Raw genomic sequence first — 27,741 nt, forward strand, 5'->3', positions numbered from 1 at the left:
GTGAAGTGAGGCTCCGGGATGGTAGAGAGCATTAAAATAAAGTCAGTTCAGTTCAAGGAAACTTTAATACTGATTATTTCAAAATTTTCAAAGCAGTTTTGGTCACAAAGGACTAATTGGAATTTGACTGTCAAAAAACTTTTGTCAGTGATGACTGACTGACTGACTGGGGGCAGCTATTTTCTCGCCCACCATGGAGCTGAATGTAATATGTCAAGAATTTTATTCCAGTAGTCCCTTGTAGGAAATGAGGAAGAGATATAAGCATTTGGAAGTGCCAGGGAAATATTGGAGGGCAGCGAAGAATGTGGCATGAATGTGCCTTTCTAAAGGCAATATTGAACTGAAGAAAAGTGCCTTATACTGACACTGTACTATTCTTTTAGATCTTTAACTGGGAATGATTGTTTCAACTGAATGCGAATGTGTAGGCTTGTAATCATTCCAAATATTTACCACAGGGCTGCTGACTGAAGGGCTTTGGAATATAGTCTGATTTTGTGTGTGTGTGTTTTTTTTTAAATACCAAGTACTAATGTATGGGCAGTCTGCAGAACTGAAGTACATAGAAAATTTCATTAGGCAAGAAATAAAGTTTTCTCTAGTTGAAGGATGCATTTCAGAAGAGAAGCTCATCCATGTTGGAGCATTCCCAAGACTAGTAAAAGAATCCAAAATAATTGGGGGTGGGGCCCAGTCCCGTTTACTCCACACATTGTAAAAAGTTGGTTGTGTGAATCATTTCCGAGTCCCTCCTGCTCACCTGATCAGGAAGAACTCCCACTCCCAAGTGTAGGTAGGATGCCAATGGGAACTTTTTTTAAAGCCTCCTCTCTCCCTCCCCCTCTCTCTCTCCCCCCCCGGGTTAAGAACTTAATTCGTTCTAGAAGTCTGTTCTTAACCTGAAACTGTTCTTAACCTGAGGTACCACTTTAGCTAATGGGGCCTCCCGTTGCCTCCATGCTGCCACCATGTGATTTCTGTTCTCATCCTGAAGCACAGTTCTTAACCTGAGGTACTACTTCTGGGTTAGTGGTGTCTGTAACCTGAAGCGTCTGTAACTCGAGGTACCACTGTATCTCTTTCCTGTAGAGATATCTTCTAAAACAGTCAGCTTTCCATAGACTCTGAACATGTTTAATGCACACCTTGGTTTTATTTCCCTGTCTTTCCCCTACTAAAGTTTTTTTAATGGAAAAACTCAACAAAACCTTGAGGTCTTAAATCTTATTTGATATACTTGCCATCCTTTTTTTGGGGTGTGTGTGTGTGTTTGCGTATCTTGTAAGTTTTAAGTCAATATGCATTTGTTTGTTCTGTCCAATAAATAAAGTGTTTAATCTGCTAAAAAGCCTGGTTGGGCTGCCATGGCAACCAAACAATGATTGAAACTCAGCTGTCACAGTGACTTGTCTGGCTTGCATTTTACCGCTCTGAAGCTTTTATAGAAATGAGGCCTACGAAATGCTATAGGAATCTTCATGAATGAGAAGAGAAGACCTTTGTGTGTAAAAGAATGCACAGAAACAGTCTGAGAACGAAAACATGTCCTTGCCTTGCACGTTCAGACCATAGTGGCAAAAATAGATGTGCTTATTTCTAAACAGTTCCTGATGGGCCTGATGTGCACAAAGGAACCTTCATCACACTCAAAGGTGTTCAGAACCTTAAGACAACAAATTCTGCATTGTTAATAGAATTGGGAGTGCCAATTTGATTTTGCAGCCAGCTATTCTGGGTCTGCTCTTCTAAATGAACTTCATTGGCAGTAGATTTGAGACAAAGAAAAGCAAGTATTTAACATAATGCATTTTTAAAAAATTCAGTGCCACAGTATGTGATAATGTCTATGGGTTTAGATGGCCTAAAGAGGAATTGGACAAATGCATGGGTGATAAGTCTACCCATCAGCCATGCCACTAAATATCACTTCAGGAGGGATTCCTGGGAAATATGTAGCTGACCACTGCTGGAAACAGGATTCTGTAGTAGCTAGTCTTTTTCATCTGATCCTCTTGGGCTGCATTTATTTATTTTTTAAAACCATGAGTGGGCAATTTTGTTTCTGTTGAAGGTCTCATACATTTGAGGATAATCTGTTGGGGGCTGTAGGTTGGTGGTGAGTGGAGACAAAGGTGTTCTGGATTAATTAAGAGGGAATGAAGACCACCCTGCTGCATTTTTCACCATGGCTACTTCAAATTACAATTCGCTATCTACTCAGAAGTAAGCCCCACTGAGTTCCTTTCTGACTTTTGTATGCTATACATGCACACACAGAGTACAGAAGCCTGCTGTTTTGTTCTTGGCCAGAAGCCTCCTAATTTGTTCTCAGACAGCTGGGGGAAAGCTGCTTTTACCTGAGCAGTTCAACGAGGAAAATATGTGTTTAAAAAATCAGTTTATTTTTATTAAATAAAACATTGCCCCTTCCAGTTGTTCTGTAACTACATAGAAAGAGGTTGGGGGAGGAGAGAATAGTTTTAAAAGTCAGCAAATAACAAGGAGGAAACTAATGAAATGAAATGAATTTATGGGTTGGAAGAATGGGGCAGCTTCAGAAAGCATTGAGCATTGAAGGTTACCCACCTGTATCTTAAGGGAACAATGTCATCTCTAATTTGTTTACATGGGCAGGTAACAATCCATCAAAACATGGGTGCAGAAGAAGACTGTATGTGTGTGTTTGCAAAGACACAGGGCAGTGTTAACCTAATGAACCGCATCAGTGGAAGCCCTTGTAGAAGGGGAAGCAGGTCAGAAATTAAGGCTTCTGATATTTATGTGGGTTGCACAGAATTTCATAGAAGCCATAGGAATTACTGTCAAAACATAGTTTTTAATCTTAAAATTATGGAAGGATACTCTAGTATGCAAAGGGAAGTATGTGTGGTCTGGAGTCAAAGTTAATATTTGGAACTACTAACACTATTGAGAAAGAGGCAGGGGAATTGTGATTGGAGTTCATAGAATCATAGAATTGTAGAGTTGGAAGGGACCCTGAGGATCATCTAGTCCAACCCCCTGCAATGCAGGAATATGCGGCTGTCCCGCATGGGGATTGAACCTGCAACCTTGATATGAGTTCTCAGCACCATGCTCTAACCAGCTGAGCTATCCAGGAAGTTCAATCTTGCAAGATCAACAGAGTTATTAGCTTGCATAGTTTTCAGAAGCTTTCTTGCCAACACCTTCAGTTTGACATTGTCTTCTTCCCTTAAATATGCAGAGACCCCTTCCCCCTGTCTCGCAATGGAGATTAAAAAACATGAGGATATGGAGAGAGAGAGGGAGAAACTAATGGCAAAGGAAATGAGTGGCAAAAAAGCCCCAAACAAGAGAATCAAAATAGATCAGCAGCAGCAAGAGCAAAGAGAGGAGTCCTTAATCATTTTGTAAAGGAGGACAAAGAGAAGCCCTTCTAAATGGCAACAGGGGAGTGAAAGCATCAGGATGAGAAATAGCAGAAGGTAGCAGAGGTTTGGTAAGACGACTAGCATTTGGCGAATAGCAAGAGGAAGAAATAAAAATAGATAAGGGACAGGAACAAGAAGGAACTTAAAATGTGTAGTTTAATCTTAATATTGATAATGGAAGAAGCCAAGGAAAGCTGAGGCTATGTACACACTACAGTGGTACCTCGGGTTACAGGCGCTTCAGGTTACAGACACTTTGGGTTACAAACTCCGCTAATCAGGAAGTGGTTGCTCCAGGTTAAGAACATTGCCCCAGGATAAGAACAGAAATTGTGCACCAGCGGCACAGTGGCAGCAGGAGGCCCCATGGGCAAAAGCACGCCTCAGGTTAAGAACCGTTTCAGGTTAAGAACAGACCTCTGAAACGAATTAAGTTCTTAACCTGAGGTAACACTGTATACCTTAAGACACATTCTTTCTCTCAGAGGATTATGGGTACTGTAGTTTGTTAAGACTTGTGAGTAATCTGGGAGTAAGCTGTATTGAATTTAATGGGACTTATGAGTAGGTATGGTTGGGATTGCTACTTTAGTCTAATAAAGTTTAAAAGGAGCTTACTTCCAGTTAAGTGTGTACAGGATTATATCCTTAAACTGAAAAGCAGGAAAATTGCTAAGTAAAATATATCATGGTAATCATCGTGGGATGGAATGAGCCTCTGAATAAGGGTGTTTATACAATCAGTAGATAAGAAAGGATTTGTTTTTTAAAATATGTAGATATAATTGATAAGAGCAGTTTTGTGAAGTGAAAAGTGAGACGGAATCCAAGTTCTTAACTTGCAGCGAATAAAGAAGAATGGTGATTTGTAAGGAAGGGAAAAACAAATGTGAAATTAAAAGCTTAGGGGGCAAGACAATAAGCACTCTTCTGGTTGAGACAATGATGTGATGTGCGAGGCTATGAAGGCAGTTGGAAATATCAGTAAGACAAGAGGGAGGGAAAGATAGAGCTGGAACAGCATCAGCTTAACAATAGTACTGCAAGTCGAAAGAAGATATCAGACTTCCAGTGCAGGAGTTTAAAGTGTGTGAAAGGAAGTGGGTAAAGAATTGACATACACACCCTGCCCGAAAGCCTGCAAAAGAAGGAGAAAGCAAGGAAAACAGAAACCTTATTCCTTTTTTTTCTTTAAGCAACAACTCAGCACTACAACATCTTAAGGAATGAAGTGAATTATGAAGCAGGTTCCTGTGAGAAAACAATAGCAGCAGAAGTCTGAGGTAAAAGAGAGGTGACAAATCTTGTTTAAAAAGGAACATAAACTTAAGTAAGAAAACACAAAAGAAGCGCAGAAATACTGAGAGCAACATCACTGGTTAGCTGAAGTAATAGATAGGAAAGTAGTAAAATCTAAGAGTGGTTTTCAGTTCCCTGTTTCAGTTTTGAAGAGCAAAGACACCTGAGAATCATAGTGCACCTCTGTGTCTCCTTCAACATGGATACTCATACTCATTCCCCTCCTCCTTTTTTTTTTTTTTTTTTTTGGTAAGAAAAGCTTGTTGGTGGCTAGATTCCTCAGTGTTTTCTTTGGGTATTTTCCAAATAGTGAGTAAACTTGTTTACCTGAAGTGTTTGGAAAAGCTGACGTTATATTAGCAGCAATGTTTATTTTAGGGAAACGGCTTTTCCTAAGTGCTTGTTGGAGCAATTTACAATCTTGGCAGGTATTATGGTGAGAAAGACTGAGAAGCAAACTGGAGCTGGGCAGACTTGCTTGCTTTTTGTTGTTATTTTGAAACAAGATTTTAGAAGGCACATAAAAGTTCTTCTGGCTCTTATTTTAAAACTTTTAGGCTATTTTTTTTCTGTCTGCAGGTGATTGACTACCCTGCACCTTTTTTGTGATGTGTATGAACTACAAATGTAGCTATTGAATTTTATTTATATATCTGTTCTTTGCTTGCATGCGTATATAAGTCACAATCCTGGGTTCATGTTCAAAATTGCAAGTCTATCCATTTGGAATCTTTGATTTGTATGTGAAAAATCTCATTGCAGTTGTACCTTGGAAGTCAAACAGAATCCGTTCCGGAAGTCCGTTTGACTTCCAAAACGTTTGACTTCCAAAGTGCAGCTTCTGATTGGCTGCTGGATTTTTCTGCAACCAATCAGAAGCCGCAGAAGCCCCGCTGGACGTTCTGCTTCCAAAAGAACATTCGAAAACCAGAACACTCCCAGTTTTTGATTGTCTGGGAGCCAGAATGTTCAACTCCCAAGGCGTTTGGGAGCCGAGGTACGACTTTATATTACTGAACGTCATATCATAATGCAGGAAATTGCAATTTATGTGTACTTTGAATGTCTTTGCTTTGCAAACATCAAGAGGAAGAACATTTGTTAGTCTGCTACAGCAAACACCAAGAGCTCAAAAGCTGTGAGCGGAATTCCACTCATGAAACAGAATGCCCTTCACTCTCTTGTACAGAAGAGGGAGGGATGATGACCCCATTGCCTCCACCTCCCTCCCCTCCCCCCTCCCCTGTTCCAGAGGGTTGGGTATCCACAGCAGTGTGGGAGGATGCAGGGTAGAGTGGGGATATAGGGGGAATGGAAAAATCAGCAAGTTACCTCCCTCTTTCTTTTCATACATGCTTGTATACAACTGAAGCCTTTTGTCTGCTTATGTACTTTCTTGTCTTGTGAAACAGTATCACACACATACAGCATAACAGTGCACAAAACACTATTAGTGTACCCTTTCACATATCCAGTAAAGTATCATCCACATTAGGGTTAGAGCACAAATGGGGCAAAAAATTGTCTTGTCGCCAAGGCAGTTTCTGGGAGGGGGTGAGGCAAATGCCCATTGGTCTGAAATTTTGGGCTCTGAAAGGTGTTTTGATGCCTGCAAATTCCATCCACTTCTGCAAAAAATGCAAACGTTTGTTAGTTTCCCTATTCTACTCATTGAGGAAACTTATTCAAGCCTTTGATAAGTGAACTAAAGGAAAGTGCTACTTGGGATTTAAACTAAAGCAACCTACTACCATTTAAGCTGGTTACAAACCTTCCCCTTCTTACAGGCCTTATATGGATCTATAGGGTGATATCCAATAAACACAAGGATTTCCGTTTGTGCAATGGGAATTCTCCTTTCCACTCTCCTTGTGTGTATCCCACGCCCACCCCAAAACTGCTCCAGAGGTTGAGGTAACCCCCAAAACAGATTTGGGGAGAAGAGTGGGGAAAGTTCTGTTGTACAAGAAAAACACATTCACTGATGAAATGAGTAAATTGGATACTGCCTATAATAAATAAAAAACCAATAAACCAATAAACCAATTCTTGTATTTCTATAGAAAGTTTAAACGCTCTGTCACAAGAGACAAGGGCCCTCCAGGACTTGACATCTTTCCGCAGGGCCTGCAAGACAGAGCTGTTCCACCTGGCCTTTGGTCAGGGCGCAGCCTGACTCCCTCCTTTGGCAATCTTTACAAAGCTTTAGTTTATGGTTGCCATCAATTTTGATTTTAATTCATTTTTATAATGTTTTATAATGTTGTACTGTTTTAGTGTTGTTAGCCGCCCTGAGCCCGGCTTCGGCTGGGGAGGGCGGGATATAAATAAAACTTATTATTATTATTATTATTATTATTATTATTATTATTATTATTATTATTTTAATTTTGAAAAGACTGTGTTTTCAGAATCACCATATAAGAATCGCACTTTGCAAATCTAAAATGGAATGTATAAGCAATATTGTCTCTACTCTTGCAGAAAAGGGCTGCTGGTATTATGATTTGTGGTTTCTTTCTCAGGAATTTCAGTTAGCACCTCAGCCAACATTGTTTTCCCCTTATTGTACTGATTCAAACTAACCAAAGAATGCTTACATACTACTTGTCACTGAAACAAATTCTCAATTTTATTCATTTTCAGTTTCCTGAATGTGGCTTTTATGGAATGTATGATAAAATTCTACTTTTTCGCCATGACCCTACCACTGAAAATATTCTCCAGTTGGTGAAGTCAGCTACTGATATCCAAGAAGGTGACCTTGTTGAAGTTGTCTTATCAGGTAAAAATAATATTTTTATGCTTTATACTTTATGTATTTTATAATTGCTTCAGTGTGGGAATCGGTAACAGTCCCGCTTAATTTGGTAATAGTTCTGACCACCAAGCCTGTCTCCTGACTCCACCAGCAGTTTGTCAGATTTTTTTTAGAACTTAAGAACAAAGAATAACTCTGGATCAAGCCAGTCCAGTATCCTGTTTCCAACTTCCAGGAACCCAACAAGGTTACCTTGTTTTAAACAGCAGGCAAAAGCCTTCCTTTTTACCTGGGCTTTTGGCCCTTTTTACCTTTGGCCCTTTTTACCTTTTGGCCCTTTTTACCTTGGCTTTTCCTTCATGGATCACTGCCTTGCCGTGGCAAAGGGGCTTGAAGAACTCAGAGAAGCTATGAACTATGCCGAGCAGGGCACCCAAGATGAACAAGTCATAGTGGAGAGTTTTGACCAAACGTGATCCACCTGGAGGAGGAACCGGCAAGCCACTCCAGTATCCCTGCCAAGAAAACTCCATGGACAAAGACAACAGGCATATAAAAGATATGACGCTGGAAGATGAGCCCCTCAGGTCGGAAGGCGTCCAACATGCTACTGGGGAAGAGCGGAGGGCAAGTACAAGTAGATCCAGAGCTGATGAAGCGGCTGGGCCAAAGCCGAAAGGACGCTCAGTTGCGGATATGCCTGGAAGCGAAAGGAAAGTCCAATGTTGTAAAGAAAAATATTGCATAGGAACCTGGAATGTAAGAACCATGAACCTGGGTAAGTTGGAGGTGGTCAAAAATGAGATGGCAAGAATAAATATTGACATCCTGGGCATCCGTGAACTAAAATGGACGGGAATGGGTGAATTCAGTTCGGATGACCATCATATCTACTACTGTGGGCAAGAAACCCGTAAAAGAAATGGAGTGGCCCTCATAGTCAACAAAAGAGTGGTGAAAGCTGTACTGGGATGCAATCTCAAAAATGATAGAATGATCTCGATACAAATCCAAGGCAGACCTTTTAACATCACAGTAATCCAAGTTTATGCACCAACTACTGGTGCTGAAGAAACTGAAATTGACCAATTCTATGAAGACTTACAACACCTTATAGAAGTGACACCAAAGAAGGATGTTCTTCTCATTATAGGGGATTGGAATGCTAAAGTAGGGAGTCAAGAGATAAAAGGAACAACTGGCAAGTTTGGCCTTGGAGATCAAAACGAAGCAGGGCAAAGGCTAATAGAGTTCTGTCAAGAGAACAAGCTGGTCATCACAAACACGCTTTTCCAACAACACAAGAGACGACTCTACACATGGACATCACCAGATGGGCAGCATCGAAATCAGATTGATTATATTCTCTGCAGCCAAAGATGGAGAAGCTCTATACAGTCAGCAAAAACAAGACCTGGAGCTGACTGTGGCTCAGATCATCAGCTTCTTATAGCAAAATTCAAGCTTAAACTGAAGAAAGTAGGAAAAACCACTGGGCCGGTAAGATACAATCTAAGTCAAATCCCTTATGAATACACAGTGGAAGTGAGGAACAGGTTTAAGGATTTAGATTTGGTGGACAGAATGCCTGAAGAACTATGGATGGAGGCTCGTAACATTATACAGGAGGCAGCAACAAAACCATCCCAATGAAAAGGAAATGCAAGAAAGCAAAGTGGCTGTCCAATGAGGCCTTACAAATAGCGGGGGAGAGAAGGCAAGCAAAATGCGAGGGAGATGGTGAAAGATACAGGAAATTGAATGCAGATTTCCAAAAAATAGCAAGGAGAGACAAGAAGACCTTCTTAAACGAGCAATGCAAAGAAATAGAGGAAAGCAATAGAATGGGAAGAACCAGAGATCTGTTCAAGAAAATTGGAGATATGAAAGGAACATTTCGTACAAAGATTTCCATAATAAAGGACAAAAGTGGAAAGGACCTAACAGAAGCAGAAGACATCAAGAAGAGGTGGCAAGAATACACAGAGGAATTATACCAGAAAGAAATGGATGTCTCGTATACCCCAGGTAGTGTGGTTGCTGACCTTGAGCCAGACATCCTGGAAAGTGAAGTCAAATGGGCCTTAGAAAGCACTGCAAATAACAAGGCCAGTGGAAGTAATGGTATTCCAGCTGAACTATTTAAAATTTTAAAAGATGATGCTGTTAAGGTGCTACACTCAATATGCCAGCAAGTTTGGAAAACTCAGCAGTGGCCAGAAGATTGGAGAAGATCAGTCTACATCCCAATCCCAAAGAAGGGCAGTGCCAAAGAATGCTCCAACTACCGCACAATTGCACTCATTTCACACGCTAGCAAGGTTATGCTTAAAATTCTACAAGGAAGGCTCAAGCAGTATGTGGACCGAGAACTCCCAGAAGTGCAAGCTGGATTTAGAAGAGGCAGAGGAACCAGAGACCAAATTGCAAACATGCACTGGATTATGGAGAAAGCTAGAGAGTTCCAGAAAGACATCTACTTCTGCTTCATTGACTATGCAAAAGCCTTTGACTGTGTCGACCACGGCAAACTATGGCAAGTTCTTAAAGAAATGGGAGTGCCAGATCACCTCATCTGTCTCCTGAGAAATCTCTATGTGGGATAAGAAGCTACAGTTAGAACTGGATATGGAACAACTGATTGGTTCAAAATTGGGAAAGGAGTACGACAAGGCTGTATTTTGTCTCCCTGCTTATTTAACTTATATGCAGAATTCATCATGCGAAAGGCTGGGCTGGATGAATCCCTAGCCGGAATTAAGATTGCCGGAAGAAATATCAACAACCTCAGATATGCAGATGACACAACCTTGATGGCAGAAAGTGAGGAGGAATTAAATAACCTTTTAATGAGGGTGAAAGAGGAGAGCGCAAAATATGGTCTGAAGCTCAACATCAAAAAAACGAAGATCATGGCAACTGGTCCCATCACCTCCTGGCAAATAGAAGGGGAAGAAATGGAGGTAGTGAGAGATTTTACTTTCTTGGGCTCAATGATCATTGCAGATGGTGACAGCAGCCACGAAATTAAAAGACGCCTGCTTCTTGGGAGAAGGGCAATGACAGGCCTAGACAGCATCTTGAGAAGTAGAGACATCACCTTGCCAACAAAGGTTTGTATAGTTAAAGCTATGGTTTTCCCAGTAGTGATGTATGGAAGTGAGAGCTGGACCATAAAGAAGGCTGATCGCCGAAGAATTGATGCTTTTGAATTATGGTGCTGGAGGAGACTCTTGAGAGTCCCATGGACTGCAAGAAGGAAATCAAGAAGGAATACTGAAGGAAATCAACCCTGAGTGCTCACTGGAAGGACAGATTGTGAAGCTGAGGCTCCAGTACTTTGGCCACCTCATGAGAAGAGAAGACTCGCTGGAGAAGACCCTGATGTTGGGAAAGATGGAGGGCAGAAGGAGAAGGGGACGGCAGAGGACGAGATGGTTGGATAGTGTTTTCGAGGTTACCAGCATGAGTTTGACCAAACTGCAGGAGGCAGTGGAGGACAGAGGTGCCTGGCGTTCTCTGGTCCATGGGGTCACGAAGAGTCGGACACGACTAAACGACTAAACAACAACAACAACAACAACACCTTGGCTTTTGGCCCTTAGTTTGAAGGGTTTTTAAGTATTCACAGCTTCTTTTGGCATGACATGTCTTTATTTGTGCAGATGATGTGGTGTTAAGGTTTTTATTGATTGTGTTTATTGTAATTGGTTTTAGTATCTCTACTGTGATTGTAAGTCACATGGAGTTATTTTTAATTAGTAAAGCAATTGATAAATGTTACTAATCATCATAATCATCAAAATAATCTTCACTTTTTTTAGAAAACAATAGCCATTCAAGTTAGAGTGATAAAAAGGTTAGGCAGACATGCCTCTTTATTTACTCTGTAAATTGCCTTCACAATGTATCAGGGGTCAGCAAACTTTTTCAGCAGAGATGCATTTTAAATAAAAGCGCACATTCTACTCATGTAAAAACACATTGATTCCTGGACTTTCCGCAGGCTGGATTTAGAAGGTGATTGGGCTGCATCCGGCCCCCAGGCCTTAGTTTGCCAACCCATGCAACGTATCATTGATTTGTATGCACCATAAGCATGTAAAACAAAGTACTGTACTGTATTTTTCCATGTATTGGATGAGGTTTTTAAACTCAAAAACAATGTCAAAAAACTGGGATCGTCCAATACATGGATAGTGGCATGGAGGGGGGGGGGAGCGGCGCTCTGCCAGCCAGTTCGTTGGCGGGAATGCGGCTTCCCCCAATGCTGCAGCAAGTGGGGAGTAATCTGGGGGGGGGGTTTCCCTGCTTGCAGCTGTGTGTGTGTGTGTGGGGGGGAGAAGCTGCACACCTCTAGCCAGCTCGTTGGCAGGAGTGCAACCTACCCCGATGCCGATGCATGTGGCGGGTGCTCCCTGGGTCATTTTCCACAAGCAGCGGTGGCAGCGGCATCAGGGGAGGTTGCACTCCCATGGGACTGCAAATTCCCCCGATGCCGCTGCACGCAGCGGGCACTCCCTGGATTATTTCCCCTGCACGGCGGCATGAGAGGAAGTTGCGTCGGATGGCTGGCGGGAGCTCAACTTCCCTCAATGCCACTGCGTGTGGGAAATGATTTAGGGAGTGTTTCCTGCCCCCAGCTTCATTGGGGGGGGGAGAGAGGAACAACAACTTTGGGCCATCTCCCATTATTTCCTAAAATTGAGTCCTAAAATTGGGGGGGGGGGGTTATAGACAGAAATGTATGGTATATATTTAGGGCCCATCCATGCTATACATTTAAAGCAGTCTGTGGCGGACCCTCAGATCTCAAATTTGTGCGACAGCATGATTTTGCGCTCCCTGCTTCTCAACACTCCATTCTAATAATAGTTGCAACATCCCCTGTGGTACTCCCAAGGTTCCCTGCCCCTCAATCTACCTCTGAGGTGGTATTATATCACTTTAAACAGACTTGGCTTCCCCCAATCATCCTCGGAACTGTAGTTTGTTAAGTGTACTGAGATTTGTTAGGAAACACCTTTTCCCCTCAGAGCTACAATTCCTGAGAAGGGGGATTGATGGCTAAACCACTCTAGGAATTGTGGCTCTGTGAGTGGAATAGGGATCTCGTAAAAACTCTCAGTACTATTAACAAACTACAGTGTATAGGATTATTTGGGGAAAGCCGCCACTGTTTAAAGTGGTATGATACTGCTCTAGATGTATACTGTAGATGGGGCTTTTCCCTCTTTTTTAGGTAAAGAGTTGAAGATAAAGAAAGAAAATAGAGATTTCAGACGTTAACATTTGTAAGTTCTCTAAATCTTACTGAATCTAAACTTTATTGAAATAGGAAATTCCATTGAGTTGACCTGCAGAAATAAAATCATACTTGTTAACCTTCCAAACCAAGTTGCAATATATAAGATAACATTCTCTTAGAGTTACAAGAAGGCCAACTGCCAGGCATTTGCTAAAGGATCACAAACTTTAAGCACATGGCTTGGAAACATCAAATCCAAACTTTCCTTTTGTTCAGTTATAGCAAATTTATCCTTTTTGTTCAAGAAATGGCTTGTTCCTTTGGCAATATGCTGCCTGTCCTGTTTCTTTTACCATATTGCCACAATACATAAAGATTTCTATTTGGCACATGGGTATTTCTCCTTTGACATGCAGACAACATTTTTTCATTCTACTGAAATTACAAAAGCAGCTGTATGATGATGATGATGATGATGATGATGATGATGATGATGATGGTGATGGTGATGGTGATGATTTAAATGTGCCTGCACAGTCCTGTACAAATATAAAGGCAGACTGCTTACCAACAGCAGAGGGAAGTATAAGGACTTTATTGTACATTCATTATACAGTAGACTAGATTTTATGTTCATCATTCTTTAGGAATGCCAAATTTTGTCAGAATGACAAAAATATTGACTTTTTTGTACTCTAATTATTAGTGGATCCTGATGTAATAAGAGGGTTTTTACTGACCTGGTTCACACATAACACTAAACCATGGTTGGTTATACATTACATTTTGGCCTAACTATGGTTTGTTTACTGCCAACTAACCACAAGCATTGTTTGTTGTTGGCTTATAAACCTTGGTTGGTTTTAGATATGACTTTCACCAAACTATGAAGGCATGAGTCAAGAGCAATGGGGGGGAGAGAGAAACAACCCTAAATGCTGGAGAAACAAAACATGGTTTGTTTGTCTGTGGGATAGTTCGTAGTGTGTTCAACAAACTATAGCTTCAGCCAACTTAGTGTTATGTATTTGGCTACGCAAAATTATTTACTAGCACAAATGCAACAAAGCGTCTTCTTTAATCGTGCATACTCCTTCCCTGGTTCTTCTCCAGTCCAGAATAAATTTCCCCTCTCTGTCACAGCTATCATTAAGTATTACTTGGACATCAATGTCAGCAAATGTTGGCCTTAACCTCCCACTTGAGATGAGTGTTCAGACACCCCCCCATACACTGCTGGCACCCCTCCAGTCCTATGGATGGGTATGCTGGCTGTAAATTTGGCAGCCATGTGAAGTGGCCCTATGTATGTGCATGTTTAGGGCTCCTTCGTGATGGGAGAGGAATCCTGGGAGAACCAGGGTTTTACCTCACATGGAAAAGCCTTTTTCAACTTTTTTGTGTATAGCCTTTTCAAGGGGTGGGAAGTGTGACTAGCTGGCACTATCTCTTCACACATCAAAAGAACGTACCAGGGAGTTCAAGTGATCTCACATGTTACCTACTGTTGTCTTACCACAATGGTTGTGAGTTGTGTAGGGACTTAGTGAAATGCCAAGAAGTGCCTCCTTATCCCCTACATAACTCAAACTCTTTGTAGTAGCACAATGAGAAGGGCCCTGCTAGCTGACTTCAAGGTCTGGGCTTGCTCATAAGCATAGAAACATTCCAATAGATACCTAAGTATCATGTTTTTCAAGGCTTTATATCTTAGCAACAACCCGTTTGGGCCAGGTAACATACAGTCAGTCAGCCTCCAATGACGGAGATGGATCATTGTAAATTTACCAAATACTACAGGTGGAGTCGTTGGGCTGTGGGTGGCACTGTGGGTTAAACCGCAGAGCTTAGGGCTTGCCAATCAGAAGGTCGGCGGTTCGAATCCCCACAATGGGGCGAGCTCCCGTTGCTCGGTCCCTGCTCCTGCCAACCTAGCAGTTCGAAAGCACATCAAAGTGCAAGTAGATAAATAGGTACCGCTCCGGCGGGAAGATAAATGGTGTTTCCGTGTGCTGCTCTGGTTCGCCAGAAGTGGCTTAGTCATGCTGGCCACATGACACCGGAACCTGTACGCTGGCTCCCTCGGCCAATAAAGCAAGATGAGTGCCACAACCCCAGAGTCGGTCACGACTGGACCTAATGGTCAGGGGTCCCTTTACCTTTTTTACAGGTGGAGTCACATGTTAGTCTAGTTTCCCTTCTCTCTCTTTCTCTTCTCTCTCTTATTTCTTTTGCTGAAATTTAAATTGTAAGTTTCTTGGGGGGCAGGGATCAGCCCTTTTTCTTTTGCTAACTCCGAAACATGCCATATGTGATGATAACAGTACATAAGTAAAGAAATCTCAAATATTTTATGATGCAGCAGAGAGAAAATCAAAATCTAAATGAGAAAGAAAAGTTGTTTTTCTTTTAAATGTTCACTTAAAGATTTTTACCTTTTGCATTTGCTTCCAAATATCTGTTATGTATAAGTTGTACATCTTAAATTTGTCAGGTTCCACAGTCATTTTTTTTAGGAGGAAACAAAAAGCACAATAAATAAATTTTACTGAAGCTGGATTGGAAGTCATCTGTTTCCTCACACATTTCAGGTCTTTTTGGTTCAGAAAAAGAACAGTGCATCTAAAATAATGTTCTATAGATTTGAATAGGCAGTCATTTTGAGGTGATCTGTCTTCTCTGGCATGTAAAATTACAGGGTTCTTATGTAATGAAAAAGTAATATGCTTGGAAGAGTTTTCACAAGATTCTTATGTGAAACACTAATAGATTAAAACTTACATTAAAAAACTAGGTTGACACTGTGCCTGCCAGCCAAATTCATAGCATAATTTCATCAAAAGAAATGAAAACTATTATAGTATGATTTTACCTAAAATATTAAATTTTATACCACGACTGATACAACAATAAGATTGTCCAAATTTTGTTCTTGAAGGCACATGGAAATCATTGCATATTGCTTTAGTATAATCAGAGAGAAAATGGGATTTTTAATACAGTTTTTTTTTCTTTAGAAGGGAAGCTAGTGAGATGTTATTGAGCTTTCACACAGAATTTCATGAGGTTTTTTTTCACCCATTGATAGCAAATGTAATTGAGTTTTATTTAAGTTCTTTTCTATATGTGAATGCCACATTGGACCATATTGGTCCTTTTCTATATCTGAATGCCACATTGGACCAAGAACACTGCCCTAATACATGCCTTGATAGTAAGTACAGTAGAAGTACGAAATTGTTCAAGGTGTAGTCACCTAATGAGCAAAGTTGATTTATGATATGAGAAGATGAAGTGAAAAATAATATTCAATGGCCTTTTGGAGTTAGCAAGAAATTTCCTTATCAACTGCTTCTGTGAATCAAGCTGGTAGGTATTATTGTAGTTTCATATTTGAAGACCCCTCTCCCATTTCAACAGCTCTGCTACCAACGTGAGGCTCCCTTATGCTGTTTCATAGTATCTAAAATTAAAACTATTATTTTAAAAGAAAAATGCTTCTTCTGTACATTCCTAGGAATGTAGCAGTAATTACGATGATTGATGGAGGAAATGTGAAATTAAGCATAAAATTCTCATTCTGACTCAAAGGGGAGAAGTTTTGCCTTTCTTTGCAAGATGCATGCTATTTTTTTTTAAGAGAACAAAAACCAGCCATTTTGAATGAAAATAATTCCATACATATAGTTCTGTGAGTCATATTTGTACCAAGCTTCTATGAATCAGTGTAAAGTCAGACTGGTAGATAATTGTATGATGTCATTTTTTTCTGGTTTAAAATGATTTGAAAAGAGATTGTTTTATGGAAAAATATAAAATTTGCATCATAAGTTAAAAGAAAAAATATTGTGTCTTTTTGGAGTCTCATGAGATGAGTTGATTTTTTTTCTTGTTAATCACTTAGAAGTTTTACTACAATATAGTTTTGTGTGCATGCACACACAAATAAATTTAGAAGAGTAACTTTTGTCTTCATCTTTGAGTTTCATTCAACTGAAACTTCTTAACATATATCTGTTGCGTTCTAACAACTCCCAAGGTTTTTGGAGAGAGGTGATCCTTTTGACTTTGCCTGCCAACTTCCTTTTTAGCAACCCCCAGATTTTTGAAAAGTTTCCTCTTTTGAAGTAAATGTGATTGTATTGGGCATAAAGTGGAACAGAGCTATCATCCACCTAGTCAAAACACTCAGCGAGATCTTGGGATGAAGACTGAAATCAAGGAAGCATTCCAAAGAGGAAATGTTGTAATAATAAGGGGTGACACAGATTGGCCACAAAAAGGGAAAATTTCTAGATATTCTGAATGATTGTGCCCTAGAAAAATTGGTCATGAAACCAACCAGTAGGACAGCAATTCTGGAATTAAATAATGGATGGCACCCAGGACCTGGCTTGAGATGAACCAATTGAAAACAGTGACCATAGTGCTATTAAATTAAATATACATGGAAACAGCAAATTGCTCAGAAGGTGCATTATAGAAGTGGTGTCATTTAAGACTAAAGCACTTCAGTCTGCCCAGCTTGGCTCAGAGGCTTCTAGAATTAGCATAAATCGGGGAACCTTTCACCCACCTCATTACCAGCTGTTAAGCAGGCTTATTGGAGCTGTTGGGAGTTGTAGTTCAGCAACATCTGGAGGGCCAAGGTTCCACACGCCACCATTAGTGCATAAAAACTTATATACAGTGTCTCTCTTCATTACACTTACTTTTTTGGACGTTGTTTTGGCGTCTCTAAATTACTGTCCTGTGCTCCTGCACTCACAGCCCCAACTCTACTCCCCCCTTTTATTTATTTTTTCAAAATTTTGTTTCAGCTTCACCCCAGCTCCTGTCAGCTTTCACCTCACAATCTTATTAAAACTTATCAAAGGGTTCTCTAAGAGCTGCTAGAGTACTTGAATTCACGTGATGCCCTTTCGATGTTGTTGGGCTCCAGTTCCCATCATCCCCAATCAGCAAGGCCAATAGTTAGGGATGATAGGAGCTGTGGGTCAGCATCTGGGGATGCAGGGGGCAGCATGCTGGCAATTCATGACATCATTGTATAGCCCAGGAACATATGAGTCAGTATGTCTTGCTGTTTGCCTTTTTCATGCCTTTTGGAACAGAACAATGGACTAGGAATTGACCAAACCACAGAGAAACAAGAATAAACATGGTGGGTGTATTTTATCTGGCAAGTTTGCATTTGAAAATATTTTAATCCAAGGCTGAGAGGCGAGATATATAGGAAGAAGGGATAATATATTTAATGTTTCACAGTTACTTTGTGAAACTAGTATAGTGGTACCTCGGGTTAAGAACTTAATTCGTTCTGGAGGTCCGTTCTTAACCTGAAACTGTTCTTAACCTGAGGTACCACTTTAGCTAATTGGGCCTCCCACTGCCGCCACGCCACCGCCATGTGATTTCTGTTCTCATCCTGAAGTAAAGTTTTTAACCTGAGGTACTATTTCTGGGTTAGCAGAGTCTGTAACCTGACGTACCACTGTACTGGGATAAATTGAGGTAACTTGAATGTAATGACATAGTAGGGCACATAGTAAAACAGAGTGATGGATTCAGTCATAGGCAATCGGTTTTAAGTTCAACTAGTGTCAATGAAAGATATTTTCTATTGTTATGAATGGGGAATAAATGTGCTTTATTTATAGTAGAATTCTACAATGCCTACTCAGAAGGTAATTCCATTGCATTCAATGAAGTTTGCTTCCAAGTATGTACAGTATAGGACTTCAGCCACTGGACTATTCCTCTAATTCAAAATCATCTACAGATGCCTTTCACCCATAACTTGTTACATTTCTATTTTAAAAGTTCATTTTAAATTATCAAAGAACAATTTGCATTGGTAAATTAAATAAGCCTGGTCCCCCTTATGTAAATGGCTTCTGTGTGATTCCTCTGGGCTATTCTTGGGTTCAGAGATCAGGTGGTGGCATGCATTATATGAACTAATACTTGACTGATAAATGTCCACTGCAGTTTCTCTCATTGCCACCTCTCCTTTTGAAGCCATTGTGAGATGGAAATCACAGTGGAAGTATATTTGCAGAGTACAGATTCCTCTACTCTTCAAAGAGACTGTGTTGGTATCATTTATTTCCCTGAAGAAAAACTCCACAAACTCAGGTTTATGAACATCAGTGGTGCTGAATTTCTGGAAAGAAAGCTGTCGGAGATCTAACCTTCCTAACAAATACAATTAAAGGACAGGAAGCCTCTTCCTGCCTCCATCCTACTTTTGTACTAGCTTTTTGCTAATTGCTTTGGGAGAAGTGTTTGTATGAACTAAAAGGCACTCATATTGTTTTTTCATATGCTTCGGGGCTCATAATATGTTCTGTATTGAAGCCTTCTTGAACCCTGGTTCATAATAACCCCTGGCCAGTGAGTTAAATTATGGAACAGGAGATTTGTAAAAGCTTTAATCTTCTCACAAGTCTATTTGATTTGATTTTTTTTAAAAAATGTTTTGAGTTTAGTTTCTGTGTGTATGCTGTGTTTTCACATATTCCATAAATGTTCACAAGCGCTGTTTTTATGTCAAGGGTTGTGAGCTGTGCTGACCTCATAATTAATCTGCAGAGAAACTAGCTGTATAAGTTTACAGTTTTAATAGGAGAGGTGCCAATTACTTCATTGCTAGCTGACTTGTAGCAGAAGACTGCAGACTAGGAAGTGATTGTTGTAGAAGTCAGTACTGAAAAAAACAGATTCAAGAATCCATAAGTTCCAAATGGAAAAGGTTTAAGACAACTCAATAATTAAGTTAGTTGAATAAGAGCGGTTTCTGTGAATTCCAAGCATTTTATCCAGTGGTGTTCTTTACTGATGAAAGGCTGCTTGATCCATTAGGACTTCCATTAGCAGAAAGAGTGGTGCTACTTTTTGCTGAACCCCCTTTCCTTTGCAGCTACATCATCCATCTTTTTAATCTGCTCCAGTGGTTTGAGGAACTCACTGGAACAGCATTGTAGGTAGCACAGCAGACTTCAAAAAAAGGAGGAGATACGTAAGGGTCAGCTTCACACCCTCCTTCTGACTAACAGAAGCCTCCACTGGATCAGATAGCCTTCACGCAGCAGAGCAACATTATTTGATATGACCCAGTATAAAAGGAAAAAGAAACACAGTTGCTTGAGTAGCTTGAAAGAGTTACACTAACTAAAGCATTCTTCTTTTTGTTTAGTTTGCGTAAGAATCTGAACACAAGCTGCTCTGAAAGGGATCCTGTCTATCAAAACAAATGGCAGCTGTGTATCAGAGAGAGAGAATGTTAATATAATTTATTATTTTAAAACATAACAAAATGCATTGCTTCCTCTTCTGACTTAGAACATGATTCAAGATGCTGATTTTGACCCATCAAGCCCTCAGTAGTGGGGCACCTGTGTGGCACAGAGAGAGCATTTTATCCTTTGTTCCATCATGACCTAATAATAAAAACAGAATGGTATCTTCACTGTCTGAACACAAAAGAAGAAGGCAATGTACACAATACTGTACTATTTACTCTATACCCACTAAGCTCCCGCCGCTGGTTTTTGAAGCAATATGCGCATGACATTAGCCACTGTATTCTGTAGTTTCGTGAGAAATATTTAATTGCATTTTCCCCTCAGTTTCATCTGTATTGAAAACTTAGGGCATCTTCACTTTGTAGTTAAACTGAGGTGTGTACACTTGGGATAGCTGCGGTGTGCATGCGGACGACTGTGTATACACAGATGACAACTTCACAAATAGTTAAGAGGGTACTTGCATCCCAAACCCTTTCCTCATGCTGGTGTGGACAAACTGGCTGACTTAGAAACACATCAAATCTAACTGATGTGTACAGCAATGTGCAAATGAAATTTGAAGCGCAGCAGAGTGGGGAAATGACCTTGCTCCATTTAAAACTGGTAATAGCTAAAGAGAAAAGCATTCTAGAAGACTGTGGTGCAGTTTTGAAAATCCCTTCCTCTGGGGTACATTGCCAGAATCTGAATAATCTTTTAGAATTGTTAATTATGAGCAAGCAGGAAATAACATATATTTGACTAAGTTTTCTGTTTGTAGTTCTCTTAAGCTGTTATTACTACCAGCATTTAAGAAGGTACAGAAGAGAAGTTGAAGTAAATAAACCAATACATAAGTGATTAATGAATGAAAATGAATTTTCTGTTGTCAGAAATGTGTGATGATCATGATCTTAACTATTTAAATGGGATGGGGGGGAGTTCATGTAAGGGAGGAGAGGAAGGTAGTGTACATGTGCCAGATTGCTGGTGGTGTGCTAGCCTGCAAAGCGTTCCTTACCATTAGAGACCAGGCACTATTACATATATACCAAGTTCACGACTTGTGCTTAGCCCAGCCTTCGCCAACCTGATGTACACTTACTCTCAGACCCAGCCAGCACAGCCAAACTTGCTGGATCTTATGGGAGCTGTAGTCTGTAGTTCAAATCCTTTGGAGGGCACCAGGTTAATCTATCAGCCATAGCCTAGTAATCCCTCCTCCATTTAGCTAGTTGAGAAGATCCAACAGCATTCTTCTTTCTCCATATATATATATATATGTTTGCAGTGAAAATATTTGTTTGGAGACGGTGGAATAGATGTTTCTTATTGCCAGGCTGAATTTATTTTTATTTTTATTTTAAACTGCACTTTTAACCCTGCAACAGAGTGGTTGATCTGCTTTTCTGTACTTTATAGCACTGCATACTTTTGGAAATGTAACTTTAGCTGGAATGATACAGTTTACGTTCCACATATGCTGCAGAATTTCATTTTTACTATCCTCTTGAAATAGCAAACCTTTGTTTTATGCTTAAGTCAAACAAAGGTCTTAGAACTTAAAGCTCTTGTGCCAAAATGCCTCAGGCATTCTATTGTTTGACAAGTAAGACGCAGTGATAAAGTAAGTTGTAAGTGTAGCACTTATGACTATATGACAGTATTTCCTGATGAATAACTTTTCACAGTTATACAATTTATACATTTACACACATACACAGACTCAGAAAGTTTTTGCAGAAAGTAAATAAAGGATCACCAGCATCATGCTTGTGAGTGCCATGATCTCCTTCAAGTCTTTCCCAGGTACCCACAAAGCCTCTTGAGTCCCCACCCCCACTGTCCCCTTAGTCATAAGGTGACATTTTCTCTTCTGTCAAGGTCTCTCTGTGTGCGGTTTCTCTCTTTCTACCTCTTGAGAGGGGGGTCTAATTGAGAGGGGGAGATAAGTAACCAGAACAGGTGGTGCCCATGGCTCTTACTCAATGATATAATTTGATAATGGACCCAAAAAGGTTGGCAAACCCTGCAATTATGAGTTTAAAAAAAATACAAATTGGCATCCAATTTGCATGAGCAACACAGTACATGATGAAATTTAAGGCACAGAAGGACTGCTTGTCAGTATCTTTCCCTGAATATGAATTCTTCTTATGAATGATATAGCCTTCAGTGATTGAGCCTGAAGTATCAATAGATCCTTTCTGCCAAAGTATCCTAGTGGTTGGATAAGGCTTTTAGTAATGTCATAGGGTTGGGATTGAAATGGATGAAGTTCAATCTAGGCTGTAACTGGGGCTTCCATTGGTAACAATAGTTTGGTTTTATATAGAAGAACTCATAACTGAAACCAAAGAAAATCCAGAAATCTTTTCCCAATATGTTTTTTTACTCCCTGCTTATTATCAGTTTATCTGAGGTAAACCACTTGCTGAAAAAGAGTAGCTTTTAACATAGCAATATTAGGCACAGTTAGGCCTCCATAATCATCGTTGTCGTCATCACATTTCATTTTAAACTTTTGGGAAATATTTTCTTTCACCAGCTTCTGCAACATTTGAAGACTTTCAGATTCGACCCCATGCTCTGTTTGTTCATTCGTACAGAGCACCAGCCTTTTGCGACCACTGCGGAGAAATGCTGTGGGGTCTTGTACGGCAGGGACTCAAATGCGAGGGTGAGTTAAAGATTGGCCTCTGTGCATTTGCAAAAGAAGTCTCCAGATACATTGCAAGTGATATAAATACTCAAAAATTCTGGGCAGCAACAAAGAAATCAATCAAGTTTAGAGCATACAATCATAACCCCCCCCCCTTGGAAAATTCTTTATTCTCTCTTATTTTATTATGATTAATTCAGTAATAAACCACTTTGAGGTTTTACTACAATCAACTGGTATATAAATCTTGTGAAAATAAATAAATAAGTAGTACTAATTACTACTGAGGTTCATGCTCAGATTTACAATCTCATTCACTTCTGTTGGAGATAAAGTGAATCTCATTCACTTCTGTTGCTTTTATGGGATAAAGAGGCTACAACAGGGGGTGCTGCTGAGGTGGGAGGAAAATCATTAAGCTTGACTTAGGCATGCACATTCAAATGCGCATGCGCATTTGTGCCCACCTAAACCTATCTTTCGCCTGTCCCCATACATGCTGCATGATTTGGTAGACACAATTGTTCTTTTCCTCTTTCATGTACCATAACCAGGTCATCTCCAACTAAACCATGCTTTCAGTAGACCTACTGAAATCTAGGGAAATGCAAGAAAACGGTCTGCTGGTTGCCATTGTTCACAATGACACCTCCTTTTATCCCTGATCCAAATGCAAGCCAGAGCCATCCTAAGGAAGCACTCTGAGCTGGCTCAGGAAATCAAGGGTTAGTGCCCAACTTACTGAGATACCACCTAAACTCCGCACTGTTGAATAAACTTGCTTATTCAAAAACAGGCATTTAAGAAATCCTTTCCAAATTACTAGTTTTCATCTGTTGCTTTAGATTGACACAATCTGAAATCAGCATTATTATTTTTTTAATTTTCAGGATGTGGCCTAAACTATCACAAGAGATGTGCATTTAAGATCCCTAACAACTGCAGTTGTGTCCGGAAGAGACGGCTTTCAAATGTTTCCTTGACAGGACTTAGTAATATCAGGACAGTGTCTGCAGAACTTTCACCTACTACTACAGATGAAACTCTACTGGTACAAAATTTATAAATATTAAACATAGCAGGTTCTATAATAATAAATGAATGACTTTTGAACACTTGATCATTACTTTTCTACAGAAAATATGCATATATATAGTTCCAGAAATCTGCACACAGTAATATACCATGAAAAAAACACACCAGTTATTATGTGCTAGACCACTGCAACAGAGCTGGCTCAAGACTTTGTCTTGATGATATGAAGGGCAAGATGGAGGTCCCTCCTCTTCTCAAATATAGAAGCTGACTGGACAGATACTGAATTCCACACAGATGGATGCCCTTATCAAACATTCCTTGTGCATAAGGAAGTTCCACTGTGTACATGAAGCTCTTGTGTATGCATATGCTTCCTTATTCACTGATTTATATAATGGCACCATACATGTCGGCCTGACAGACACCCACACCTGGTAAAATTTTAATATAAATGTTAATGTGCAAAATATTGCATGCCATAATCAGCTAGCCTCCCACAGAAAACGAAAGCTAGATTCACTCTTAATCAGCTTTAAAAACATCTATTACTTGCGCTTATCATGCTAGACCTATATAGATTATAGTTTGAACTATTACATTAATAAAAATAACAAGAGATTCCCCCCCTTATCCAAAATACAAACATTGCTCTAAATAAACTCTTGTGGGGTTTAAAAAGTAATTACTTTGCATTCCACATGTTTTCTTACATGTGCATCTTTCCCATGCATATTTTTTCTCAGTGCACTCCCCCCCCCCAAATACATATTTTACCAACTGAAACTGTTTGAGCTTTCTTTTTCTTATGGAGTCACATTCCATATTTGAGCTGTAGTATCCATTAGAACAGAGTCTGTTTATAATATGCCAGCACTAAAAAGCTCCAATAAGAATTATGAGCACCCACTGTCTTAGCAAAGTCTGAAGAATAATAAGGTTTAAAAAACCCTCTGGTGTAATTCCTGTTCTCTTAATGTGATATGTTGCTACTTAGTTGCATGCATGATTAAGTAACATAGCAACACAGCCTCTGGATGCACAGTGCCCAGTCCAATAAATAAGGTCACTATAGAAGTGTTGTCAGCATTCTTTTCATATCTTTTGGGGGTGCATAATAATTTTCAGTGAATTTCAGTGGTCTTAGCGATGGAGGTTCAGTGGTCTTAGCACTGGAGCTGCTGTTCTTGTTTAGTCATTTGGTCGTGTCCGACTCTTCGTGACCCCATGGACCAGAGCACACCAGGCACTCCTGTCTTCCACTGCCTCCCGCGGTTTGGTCAAACTCATGCTGGTAGCTTCGAGAACACTGTCCAGCCATCTCGTCCTCTGTCGTCCCCTTCTCCTAGTGCCATCAATCTTTCCCAGCACCACTGGAGCTGCACCCAGGTTCAAATCCCCATTCAAGCACACACATTCATTGGGTTGGCCTTGCTATACTATTGGCTCTTCCCAATCACTTAACAGCAGGACCTGCGAGAGGAACTTGCTGACAGGAATTGCTGTGGAAAGGGGAGCGCTACATCTCAGTAGAGCAAAGGCTTTACCTGCAGAAGGCATTAGATGACCAGATACAAGAGAGAACGGGCTTTCCTAAGCTTTAATAGTTGCATGACAATTTTCACAGGCTGCAATTTTTATTTTTCTCTCTTCTACACAACTATTAAAGCTGTAGGAGCTCTGTCCACCCTTTGCATCTGGTCACACCAATGAAGGCTCTAGGTTCATTCCCTGGCAACTCTGGATAGCAGGATTGTAAAATACCCCCTTTTCTCTGATGCCTTAGAGAGTCATCGATCATCAAAAGTAGGCTATAGGCTACTAGGGTAGATGAGAAAATTAGTGGACTTGCTTTATCTCCGTCTTCTTAAGCAGCAGGGTCACAATCTGCCTTTAAATATTTCCTCCATATCCAAAATGACTTACTACTGTAACAAATCAGAAGCTCACTGTCCTCAACACATGGAAGTACCTGCAATGTTCCTTGGACTTTTCCAACAATAGTTGGGATTGATCACTGTGATGTAGTGTTTGAAGAAGAAGAAATTTCACTAGACAATCTCAAGCTCTTTGGCTTGGTCAAAGGGGCTGACACATTTACACAACACAAATTGCTGTCTTTCACTACAGGACTTATAACAGATTTATTGGCAATTCAAGTGGCAGTAAGGCCATAACCTAAATAAGAATGTGTAAACATTTGCATTGGCACCTTTGAAGAGTTCAGAAAGTCCCATTGTAAGACATATTTTGTGAGATTGTGCCAGCATAGCTCTTGGGGCACTTCATACAAAGTGCTTTTGTTCTGATGCAGTGAATCTTAAGTGTGGGTAAGACATTACTTTCTCACATGTCTTTCTCATGGGATACGTGGCAAGAAAACAATGGGGGGAAATGATTCTTGCTTTAAAATTGTGCATTTAAATGTATATTCAAAACATTTTATCTGTGTTGTGAATACCAGTCAAGTATTATTAATTGAAGTTTTATTATTTGAAAATTTTCAGTTGATTCCACAAAGGCAAGGACACCCAAGAATGGCAACCTGCCTTTATCAGTGTATCATGGTAGCACCTGATAACCATGATAGCAAAGACAGGAGTGACTCTGGGATAATATTTGACAAGTCCATTTGCAAATATTTTTTAAAGCTTCAGGACAGATTTCATTTTAGGACAAGCTCAGTCTTCTAAGATAAGTTTAGAGGCAAACTTCATCTAGACAAAAACAATAAAACTAGATATTATTTACTTACAGTTAAATAAATGTAAAAACAAAAAAAAAAAATCCTTCCAGTAGCACCTTAAAGACCAACTAAGTTAGTTCTTGGTATGAGCTTTCGTGTGCATGCACACAGGTATCTGAAGAAGTGTGCATGCACACGAAAGCTCATACCAAGAACTAACTTAGTTGGTCTTTAAGGTGCTACTGGAAGGAATTTTTTTTGTTTTGACTATGGCAGACCAACACGGCTACCTATCTGTAACTTAAATAAATGTGTAATCCTATGCATGTCTGCTCAGAAGTAATTTCTGTTGAGTTCAATGGGACTTATTTCCATGTAATTTTGTACAGATTTGTAGCTTTTGATCATATAAAAATGCCTATCTATATCTCCTAGATATGCCACCATCCAAACACAAGGAGGGAAGTATCAGTAGGTTTGAAGAAGTACACAAATCAGTAGTGGGGGTGGGAAGACTATAGCTCCTAGTTGGAATAGGGGCATTCCATACTTCAACGTTTTGCAGGTCCCATTTGTTGGAAGTACATACAAATAACAGTGGGATTAATCATCTTTTTTTGTAATCCAAAGGTTCTATACATTTTGTTTTTGACAATTTTTGAAAGTTGTTTTCATTACTAAATAGTCTAACCCTCTGAATCTTATTTGAAGCCCCAAAGGCAACATAGAAATATTTAAAATAAGCAAACAAATATAATTGAAGTTTGAACAAATAATGGTGTTGGTAGATAAATGCAGGCTGGTTAAACTTTTTTGTTTTTATTTGAAGAATTGAACTTTATATTTGCTTCCCAAATAACATGGCTTTATGTTTTGTTTTTCTCTGTTTGTTTTGACTGTGGTCTTCCTTATCTAGATTCCTACAAGCCCTAGCTTTGAGGTATGTACTTCTTTTATACTCCTTATATGGCTAAATGGTAAATGCTTAGCAATTCAAATTTTGCAGTGAATTAATTTCATTATGAAAGTAGCGCTGTGCCACATTTCTTTCATTTGGAAATGTGGTCATACTTTTCATGTATTTTGATCTTAAAATGTATTTTTAACCCCAAAATGAGAAGTTCAGACGCTCTTTTGTAGTTCAGTCTTGGGTGATCTCCAACTAACCCGTTCTCAGAGTTGACTCACTTAAATCATAGGAACACAAGAAGTCTGACTATTGGACTATTCTAGTTCATTAGCATCCACACTCACTGGCAATGGCTCAAGCTTGACTGTAAAGGATAAAATATTCCTTTGCAGGCACATCTTGAATTCAAACACACAAGAACTCTGTGGGTTTTGA

The 27,741-nt window shown here is 39.8% G+C and overlaps 1 protein-coding gene across 3 annotated transcripts in view; it reads left to right on the forward strand.

Moving 5' to 3' along the window:
* Window positions 1-27,741, forward strand: part of PRKD1 (protein kinase D1) — a 103,061-nt gene that overhangs the window by 46,635 nt on the left and 28,685 nt on the right. For 2 of the 3 annotated variants that reach the window (XM_081886567.1, XM_081886568.1), the window contains 4 exons: window positions 7,362-7,500; window positions 22,562-22,693; window positions 23,566-23,726; window positions 27,313-27,336. In XM_081886567.1, coding sequence (XP_081742693.1) covers window positions 7,362-7,500; window positions 22,562-22,693; window positions 23,566-23,726; window positions 27,313-27,336 — 456 coding nt within the window. Of the gene's footprint in view, window positions 1-7,361; window positions 7,501-22,560; window positions 22,694-23,229; window positions 23,401-23,565; window positions 23,727-27,312; window positions 27,337-27,741 lie in introns of those variants that run through there. The other variant, XM_081886569.1, reaches the window with a different exon arrangement.

The sequence above is a fragment of the Podarcis melisellensis genome (assembly GCF_964234715.1).
Source record: "Podarcis melisellensis genome assembly, chromosome: 1".
NCBI classification, from domain to species: domain Eukaryota; kingdom Metazoa; phylum Chordata; class Lepidosauria; order Squamata; family Lacertidae; genus Podarcis; species Podarcis melisellensis.